The sequence below is a fragment of the Centruroides sculpturatus genome, unplaced genomic scaffold, assembly GCF_000671375.1.
Source record: "Centruroides sculpturatus isolate CEXI.00-Female unplaced genomic scaffold, Cexi_2.0 scaffold1912, whole genome shotgun sequence".
NCBI lineage: Eukaryota > Metazoa > Arthropoda > Arachnida > Scorpiones > Buthidae > Centruroides > Centruroides sculpturatus.
The window spans coordinates 59,014-69,913 of NW_019386159.1; the positions used below are offsets into that span (position 1 = coordinate 59,014).

The 10,900-nt window shown below is 31.1% G+C and overlaps 1 protein-coding gene across 3 annotated transcripts in view; it reads left to right on the top strand.

Moving 5' to 3' along the window:
* The window catches only part of LOC111613856 (hemicentin-1-like), a 26,820-nt gene that overhangs the window by 2,064 nt on the left and 13,856 nt on the right, over positions 1-10,900 (top strand). For 2 of the 3 annotated variants that reach the window (XM_023355206.1, XM_023355209.1), the window contains exons 2-6: positions 417-731; positions 804-897; positions 1,051-1,223; positions 1,323-1,436; positions 3,350-3,535. In XM_023355206.1, the coding sequence (XP_023210974.1) occupies positions 417-731; positions 804-897; positions 1,051-1,223; positions 1,323-1,436; positions 3,350-3,535 (882 nt within the window). The remainder of the gene's footprint in view (positions 1-416; positions 732-803; positions 898-1,050; positions 1,224-1,322; positions 1,437-3,349; positions 3,536-10,900) is intronic. The other variant, XM_023355207.1, reaches the window with a different exon arrangement.

Below are 10,900 nucleotides of genomic sequence, written 5' to 3' on the forward strand. Positions count from 1 at the left end.
CATTACTGTTGCCCCTATACCAGGGGCAACTTTAATAAAAATAATTAAAATAATTACAACTTTACAAAAAGAGAGAAGTTGCCGATCTTGCCCCTATACCCGGGGCAACTTCGTCAATTTCTCTCTTCTTGTAAAGTTGTAATTATTTTAATTATTTTTATTTCCAAACTGATTTTAACCAGTTCTATAGTAAGGTAACATTCCAATAGACAATATGAAAAGCTTTTTTTTCAGTTTACATCAGTATTTATTACACAAAATTTAAGTAAAGCTTAACATGCCGATCTTGCCCCGGTCTCCCCTATTTTTTATGATGAATGACGATAATTTGATGCTAAGTGACTCTTAATTTAGTTGAATTTAATTTATTATTTTAAGGATTAATGTTTTGTTTATTTAAAAATATTTTATTGCAGTTTTCTGTAACGACATCATATATATAGGCCAAAGTAAAGTCGAAGAAGGTAAACCTTTTACTATTAAGTGTATTTTAACTCACTTTGAAACACCAAAGTGGAACAAGGATGGAATTTACATTAATCCTAATAATAAAGAATACGAATTCACTTCTTATCCCGAAATTAACGGAGAATCATTTCGTAAACATCATGAAATTTATTTTAAATTGCACGTAAAGAAGGCGAGAAGTTATCACACAGGAAATTATCGATGCTACTCTTTCAGTTCGACTTTTCATCGTTTAGAAGTTATTTCCAAGCCAACCAGTAAGGGTAGTTATTATTTATTTATTAATTAATTGAATTATTAAGAAAATTATTTATGACATTTATTTAATATTATAGGTAAAGATATATTTGACGAGGTCATCTTAACCGAAAATAAAGCGGTTACTTTAATTTGTAATATCGCTGAAGATGTTGTGTTTCCTGTTAATTGGTATATATTAAATATATGCATTTTTATTAAATAATAAAATTTTATTTAAGCTTTAAAGCAATTATATATTACAATTTATTATTAATGTGATAAATTATAAGAAAATTAAATTTTTTAAAAATAAATATATCGCCTTTTTATTTTAATCGATAGGTATAGAGAAGGACAAAAGATTTTAGTCGAAAGAGATCCAAGAATTACCGTAGAAGATAGAACACTAACTATAAATCCTGCTCAGGAATCTGATGCTGGAAATTATAGCTGTGATACTGTCTCACAATTTAGTCATCCTATACAAGGAAGAGGAAGAGTTATATACTTGAAATGTTAGATGACATTACATTTGTTTGTTTAGATCATACTATTTTTTCAATTTTTTGTTTTTATAAATGTGAAATTAATATTATTTTAAACATATTTTTCAGCAAGAGCTAGAATAGAACCTTTACCCCATCAACTCAGTATTCAAGCTGGAAAAGATTTAACTGTAGAATGTAAAGTTCATGGATATCCTCAACCGTGGATAACATGGTATATTGGTAAGTATGGCATTTTTGTAGCCATTCATAAAAAAAATTAATAATTAATGATGTTAATTTTTTATCACAATTATTTACATTTGAAATATTAAGAAATGTAGAGAAAAATCCTATGACTATGGTTTTTATTTCATTAATAATGTTTAAATCATAAACATTATTACTATTATATACGATTACATATTACATACATATTATTTCAATACAAATATTTTCTATTAAATTGCATAAATTTCTAAAATGTGTAATTAATTATATATTTTCTCTCTATTCGTGGCTTTTATACCATTTTTTTAAAAATTCTTTCTCAGTATTTCGTTATTTGAAGATTTATTACTGATGAAATGTTTTTACATTATTTTTATGTATTTTGTAGAAACTTTATATTAACTTAAAATATAATAACTTTATTTGAAATGGTTTAAATTATAGAATATACACAATAATTTCAAGTAAACTTACTGTAAGATTTTAAAGAAATACCTTAATATTTCCATTTAAAAAATAATATAAGAGCAACGAAGAAGGTTGAAGTTAAATAGATAAGAAATCAAACGAAAGCAACATTTTTTTAATAGGCCTATGTGTAATTTTGCGTATTACGAATAAATAGAATTATTTTNTCACGGTTAATCCTCAAAGGATTTCTTTACCGTGTATAACAGCCTTAAGTGTATCCCTGGTACAACACGGTTTCGCACTAACAGGGTTTGAAAATTGGGAATATCCCGTATAAAACGACTTTCGGTTTCGTCCTAACACGGTTTTGGAAATCCTCCGTACAAAATTTCACAATTTTTTATGATAAAAAATATAAAAAATATGAAAATTTTGCTGATATTTCTGATTAAGATCAACAAAACAGATGAGACGACAACGATACTTTGTAAAAAAAGGAAACGCTTTTGCTAACTTCTGGAATGTAAGCTTATGTTTTTCATTACTTCTTTGTTTCGAATTCGCATTAGTTCTTTGCACGAATTCGCATAACACGGCACTTTTTCGGAACGTAACTACCGTGTTATATGAAGGATACCTGTATTATGAGTGTAAAAATTAGAGAATTCTGGAGGTTTCAAAGAAATTTGGGTATGGACTAAACTTTTAATAAATCAATGCAGTTGTAATTTGCAAGTTGCAAGTTGTAATTAATTTAATAAAATTTGTGTAAAATCACTGCCTCAAATTTTTCTCTTTATCTTAAAAACAAAGAATACAACAATAAATAATAGTATGCAGTGTTTAAACATATCCTTAATTGAAGGATATGTTTGAACAACTCAATTAAAATGTTAACAGATTTGATAACAAGTAATTATAGTTTCTATTTTTAGGTAGCTAATTTGTTAAAGATCTAATTCTAGAATGTTTGTAAAGGTTCCAATCAGATAATATAAATTGCAATGTAATAAGTTTTATAGTGATATCTAGAAAAAAGATTATAAAAAAACTTGATAGAATGCTGATTATTTATTCCAGATGCCTGTTTTGTGCCTTTTTTTAAATGACATATTAAACGATTTAAGAGTTAACAGAAGCCTTACAATAGATTTAGTAGATTAACATACACAGGTAGTGTGTATATAAGCCTATCTAAAATATAAAAATAAAATAAAATAACAACAACGATTATTCCAAGGATTATCCTATTTTATTCATTTTATATGCCGTTAGTTAAAAGTTACGCCTGTAATAATATATTCTACAATGTTTATTTAAATGTTAAAACGAATATTTAAAATAATATTATGTTGTATATTGTTGTAATATCTTTAAAATGATTAAATATAAAGTATAGACCATTAAAGAAATAGGCCTATATTTTTGTGCCATTTAAAATTTTAAATTAAATTCATTAAAATTATTTATAAATTAGATCAAAAATAAGTTTTCATTTTTAACAATTCATTTAGGGAATGACACAGCATATGATAAACCAGTGGCTGATGATAGAATAGAGATTCATCCAAATTCTGATGGTTATCCAAATGCTATTTTGATATGGAGAAATATATCTTATGGGGATAGAGAAATCATTAGATGCGAAGCTGAAAATACAGTAAACGTAGCAAGCTCATCGAGTCTTCTTGTTGTTCGACGTAAGTACTCATTTCACTTTTATTTTATTTACATACATTCTTAAAAGAAACAAAATTAAAATGACAGATTTTTGACTAAGTCAAATAAATCATTAAAGGAAAGAACTTATATTATTTATCCACAGTTGTGTAGGTTATTAAAACAGGATTTATATATACATACATACATAAATATATACTGTATATGTATAAAAGTCTGATAAATGTACTATTTACAGCTACGTATTAACACGTAGACACAAAAACTAAATTTATATGTTACATCATTTTATCGTAATTCATAAATCATTCCGAATTATAAAGTAAAATATTGATAACATAAACATTATCCAAGGAAAATTATTTTTACTTTATTTATGTTCGTAAACTCTGACATAATGTGTGTATATAAATATATTCATATATATAAATTTATTTATTTGTTTTATTACTAATTAGTATTAAGTATTAGTATTAATAAGTATTATACAGTTTTTAAAGTTATGAATTCTTACTGTACTGTATTTGAAAATGAAATATCCCATCGTGGTTTTATTTATATATAATTATTTGTTGTAAACATTTTCAATATGTTTATTGGTTTTCCTGTTTTCTATATTTAGGTTCTAAAACTTTAGAAAACAGTCGATACTAATAAATTAACTTTATTGACGTTAGTGTAGATCTCACTTACCAGTTTTAGATAAACACGTGTAAACTAATTTAAATATTTTTTCAGTTTGAAGAAATATGTTCGTCTTAATCACAATATTACTAACTAGAAATAAGAGCTTAAAGCTATAAAATTATAAAACTATTAGAAAAATCTATTTTATAGCTTACGACAAGATTATATTTTCTGGTTTTCATATATTAAAACATGCAATTATAATATTTTAATTTTAATTAAGTTATCTAAATTCTATTTATAACTAAACTGAATCAATTAAAGCAAGGAGTATGATAACAATTATCCCTGAATATAAATATCACCAAAGATAATAATAACGAATTCCAACTTTAGAATAATTAAGTGAAAAATGATTCTGAAAAATTAGAAATTTTAAAACTTTTTTAAATTTTTTTTCTTGTTTATGAGTAGTTTATATTATTTTACTTGATTGTTTTCTTATATTAAATGAATTTGTAATTTCGGTCCCTAAATCTATGTGCTCTGACATCAAATTTTCGGAGTAACTTTCAATTTTACTGTTGGAAATTTTATTTATAACCCGTTTGAATTTATTTGCATTAATTCGTATTGAAACAAATTTTAGTGAATTTAAATAATTGTTCTATTATTGGGGGCTTGGACTTATTTCACGGAAGTATACGTGAAAATAAATTACAGTTCCAAAAAAATGGAAAGTCAAATCAGTAAATTAATAATTTAAAAACAGAAAAAGAACTCATGCAGTATAAAATGAATGTTTTGATCAACGACCTTCACTATAACAATATAATATTACATAACTAGCCTATTTAAAAATATATCTCCAAATTAGAAATTCATAAACTTATCAACTCCTCTCTAAACTTACATAATGTGTCACAAGATGATGTTCTAGATATAACTCAAATAACCAAATCGACTGATCCAGTAATAAGATTAACATTTAATAATATACAGATCCGAGACCAGGTTTTTAACACTTTTTTAACAAAGAAACAACAAAACCTACTAGAAAATTGAAAAACATGCAAATTTCATCAGACTTCACTAAAAAATCACGAATAAGACGAAAACACTTATGTCCATCCTATTACTACACAAGAAAACAAAATCGTCAAATAAAACTACGAAATGATATTAATAAGCCGAGATAGAATAACATACAATATCGATACAGGGAAGCTTATGCGGTTTATGCGTTTATGGCGTTTATGGTGGATGGTTTATGCGGATACCTTTATGCCTTTATGCCAACGGAAACTGCAAGTTGATACACAACACATCAAAGTAATTTCATCAGAAAAAAGACACTATGAACAGGCAATCAATTTCTGTCATAAACTGGAATAGCCAAGACCTTAAAAGTAAATTACCATCATTGAATTCCTTACAATTAAAATATAAACCAAATATAATAGGAATAACCGAAACATGGATAACACTCGAATCGTTTTATAAATCAACTTATTTCAATGACTATATCATTGAAACATTATCAGCACGGAAACCACTTGGCCCTGGACGTCCAAGTGATGTCTTATGCATTTTAAAACTGTGTAAAATACTCCAAATTAAAAAACTCCGATAACTACATACTACTATTACTTTCAATGAACAAACCCATCCATATTTGGAAACAAAAATTGTCAATTGATGATTGTGATAATTGCCTATATTCCTCCCAGCTGTTTGGTAAAAATCAACGAAATTTTCAAAATAATTGATCTATGGCAGCACATCACTCCGTATATTCTCCTAATCGGAGATTTTAACTCACGAATTGCTGAAATAACAGACTCTCAATTCAGTGGATTCAACTTAATAATTTAGGATACCCGACGTTCTAAAGATAAGCATGCTAACAAACTAGGAATAAACTTAATAAAATTAATAACTGACTATAAACTGTTTATTTTAAACGGACGTATCAAGCCTGACTACCCAGCAGAATTCACGTGAATCGAACACAATGGTAAATCCACTATAGACCTCACTATATGTTCAGAATTTTTCCTAGATTGTTGTTCGGAATTCATTACATCAACATTCGACGTATCTGATCATTTCCCGACAATAACAAAATTTTTAATGTTTTCGCACGGAATATCAACTAACGTGTCTAACAGGCAATAAAGGATTAGTAACAAAATGTCGAGATATCTACATGAAATCGAAAACAAATTTACCAACATTCCGGAAATAACTGATCTTAATAGTGAAGCAACTTATAACCACATGATCCAGATAATGAATGACTACATCCAAATTAAAACCATAAAAGACCCATTCAAAACAAATTAAAAAAACCCTGGTATGATCTTGATTGTTACAAGATGAAAAAGATGAAACAAATCAACTTAAAACTGTTTGAATAATCTAAACTTCAACAACTATAGAAAGGCAAAACAGATTTCCAATAATCTACTGAAGGCTAAAAAGAAAAACTGCTTCGGAAACCTTGGATCAACTTTAATAAACCATAGCAAAGACAGTAAATCATTTTGGTCTTTAATACGTAAATTCAACTTTAAAATGGATTTAAACCAAAACAACTCAATAATAAACTTTGAAACATGGAAAAACTTTTATCAGCGATTTCCAGAAGTCCAATCTATTCCTTTACTAATACCCAACTCTTATTTTAACAATGAATATCTGAACTCCAAACTTACAATTAAAGAACTAGAAGATACTATAAACAAAATACGCAGTAACACAACTCCGGGAAGTGACTATATTTCAACTAAATTTTTGAAGACACTCTCATATCAAGCAAGAATAAAATTATTGCACTTATTTAATTCAATATATAAATTTACTAAATACCCAGATTCTTGGAACTCTGTTATACTCACAATGATATATAAAAAAAGTAACGAACTCTCTCCAAGTAATTATAAACTCATAGCTCTACTATCAATTCTGAGAAAATGCTTCACGACAATATTTGATATATAATTTCAACAATGGACTAAAACAATGGAACTAGAAGCTAAATTCCAGTATGGCTATATAAAAAGTAAGGGAACAGAATCCACAATCATCTTATTATCATCATTAATACAGCTACACTTAACTAAAAAAACACAGAAAAGTAGCGTCGTTCATAGACATACAGAAGGCTTTCAATTCAGTACATGTTCCCTTACTGGTGTACAATTTAAAAGTCAAAGGAGCAGGTGATCAATTTTCATCTACAATAACAGAATCTACAAAATTTCAGTATACAAAGTAATATTTAAACAGGGCAAGTCCCTTTCTCCTCCGCTAGTCTTATCCCGTGGCGTACTCCAAGGAGACCCCCTTTCTCCCTACTTATTGATGTTCTATTTACTAGAGGTAGATCAACTTTTTCAAGAACCCACCGATGGTATCGAACTCGGCAAGTCTTTCACTGCGTCTTATTCGCAGAGGACTTAGTAATCTTAACACCTACAAAAGTCTCCTGCAAAAAATCAACCAACTGAACTTATACTTCAAATCGATCCACTTAACAATAAATCCTACTAAAACAAAAGTTGTCATATTTCGCAACAACAGCAAAATTTCGGAGAAAGAGTGTACAATATACCTTGACAAGAATCCTCTGCAAATAGTAAAAGAAGTAAACTTCCTGACAGTTGTCTTTGACTGGAATCTTACGTTTAAAGTACACATTTCCAGAGCTTAAATAAGTAAAACTAGCTATTGATAACCTGTTATTTTTATTCTCTACTTTAAAAACTACAAATTTGACTATTCATATGAAACTCTATAACTCGATAATCAATCCAATCATTTATTATGCTAGTCCAATCTAGTGTCTAGACATCATGAAACGAATCGCATCTGGTCCTTTCCCTCCTTCCTAAAACGAATAATTAAATTTTATTACTGATTAAAATTCAAAAGTGACAACATTATTACCTTTCTACATCAGGAAATTGTGACAGTCGAGTTTAGTGAATAAATTCATTAAATAAAATTTTTGTTAAGGGAGAAAATGGAAAAAATTTTAACTTCAAACTGCCAAAAAAAAGAGCATAAAAATCTTTTCCCACGAACTTAGTTCCTTGTCAAGCATGATACATCGAATGTGTCACCCGAAATCTCGAAAAAGACTATTGGTCAAAGAAAAAAAAACAGTCCTAATAAGGCAGTGGAAAAAACCCAACGAGACCCCCTTTATAAAAAGGAGGGGTCGATACGTAAGAGTCGGTCTCTGGAAATTTGTGCGCACTGTGTTTTTTACAAAAACGGATAAGTCGCTACCAGGAACTCATCTAATCGCCGCTGTTCGAAAGGACTACGCCCGACAACGTTAGGAAGAACTTTGTGCTACTTGAAAAACGTATCAACGTTCGAAAGAACTTTGTGAAGACAAATCAACGATTCAACCCAAGACTAATCAACGATTCAAACCAAGGTATTTATCCTCGCGCGAAATATATGTGAGCTCTCTCTCTCAGGAATACGGGTAACCGAAAAAACTTAGATATGTTAATTAACCCAATTATATATAGCTATTGCGATTGTATATAGTATGAACAATAAACGGGTATTACGTCTAGATGAGTTAAAGTGTAATTCCTCTGGTTCTCTCGGTACGCCTCCATCCCGGAACTAGAAGTCCATAACGCGACCGTTCGCGTAACCAAATAAACGGCCAATAAAATTTTTCTGTGTCTACTACAAGACACAGTGGTGTCATCCTGACAGGGCGCCAAAGAGGTGCCGACCCTGCGGTCACAGTGGTGTCAGAGCGGGATTGATTTTAGGGGAGATTCGAGCAAAATTTGGGATACATGGAGGCAAGAGGTGACGCAAATCCCCAAGGGCGTCAGCGCGGAGAGGCAGGAGGAAGTACGCTTGCAGCAGGGGGTCTATCCGGAATGATTCCTTTGATTCCTACGTTTTCGGGAGATACAACAGGATTAAGGATAGGAGACTTCTTTGATTCCCTTGATGAAATCGCTAAATTAACTAACTGGACAAAATCTCAATGCTTGGGAGTAGCGAAACTGAAATTGTCCGGCATTGCTAGGGACTTTGCATGGAAAGATATGCGCATGAAAGAGATCGATACTTATGAGGAGTTTAAGAAACAAATGATTAAGCGCTTTGAGAAAGAGCCATATTCCTTAAGGTTACAGAAATTTCACGCTTGTGTGCAAGAGCGCGACGAGGACGTGCAAACGTATGCCGTTCGACTACAAACACTCGCCTCGGAAACAATAATAGAACAAACTGGAGTCGATGCACGCGAAACAGAGATTATCAAACGGTGTCAAGCGAAAGAGAAAGACGAGCGATTGCTTGCCCAATTTATGAGCGGTCTAAACGATAGGATAAAACGGTAGGTGCTATCGAAGGAACCAGACACCTTCGATAAAGCAGTTAAGATAGCGATCAGCGAGGAGACGATTGACCAAATAATGGGGAAATCCCGACCTATAATAAGAACAATAAATAATTCCGAACAGAAACGCGCGGACCACACGAATAGAAATATAGATCAAATGATCAGGCAGATACAGGAACAATTAAACGAATTAAGGCGACAGCGAAGCCAAAGAAACGGATATGGAAATAGAAATACTTCATTTGCGCGGCAAAATAGCTATCGAAATGTTAGAAACAGATTTAGCGAACAACAAAATGACTCAAGAAACATAATAGGCGGCGTGCAAACTCAAATAACTAAAGTTCAAAAACAAACAAGAAACAGAACAGGCGGTTCAAGGACAGAGTGGCGACCTCGAACAAATCAACCTCAACATCAGATACAGCGGTATGAGAGAAGGAACAACCGGAACTGGCGAGAAAATAAGGAAAATTATAGATGGGAGAAACAAAAGCCACACGAGATCAAAATCTCGAGATTCCATGAAACCAGAACTTTTCCGAAGGATAGAAAGCTAGATGAAGAGCCGAGACTACATTGTCAAATCAATGATGCGAAGACGCAATTAGCTGTAGACACAGGCTCGGAAGTAACACTATTGTCAAGGTCCCTAGTTCAGAAAATAGGCAACCTTCACAGAGACTATGCTAGAAAAGATATTCTGTTCCGGAGCGTTACCGGACACAAAATTTATCCACACGGAAGAAGTGAATTCCGATTCAAAATCGGCCCTCTACAATTTGATTACACATGCTACATCGTCGATGATCGAATCACGTATCCATTCGACGGCTTAATAGGAAAAGATATAATTACAGACTTAAAGTTAGGTATACATATGGCGGACGAAACAATAATACTTCCCGATGGAAGAGGAATAAGCTTCCAGGAGCCCTACGAGCCAAGTGAGAAATCAAACCGGATACGAGCAAAAAGGACCACCACTAACAGAAAAGCTGTTGTTCGAGTCGTCCGATCCTATGAAAACGTAATAGAAGGAGAGAAAATTAAAGATAGACATCAAGAACCACTAGAACCTAATAAAAGTCACATTCCTAAAAAGATGAAAAAAAGGCTGAAGAAAACGATACGATCCTCAGAAGAAAAGGGTAACGAACCAATCTCAGTTTCTCCGACGAGAAAGGGACAAAAGTTAGAAACAAGGAGCCATTCCGAACCGGAACCAACTCCTATATCCACCCAAGTAGCAGCAAGAAACGGGAACAATCAAAGTCAACCGGAAGCAACTCAGAAACAAGAGAAGCACCCAAAATCTGAAAGTAGCAATCAACCAATGGGCCTGAATTTATTGCTCAAAGCTATAATGATC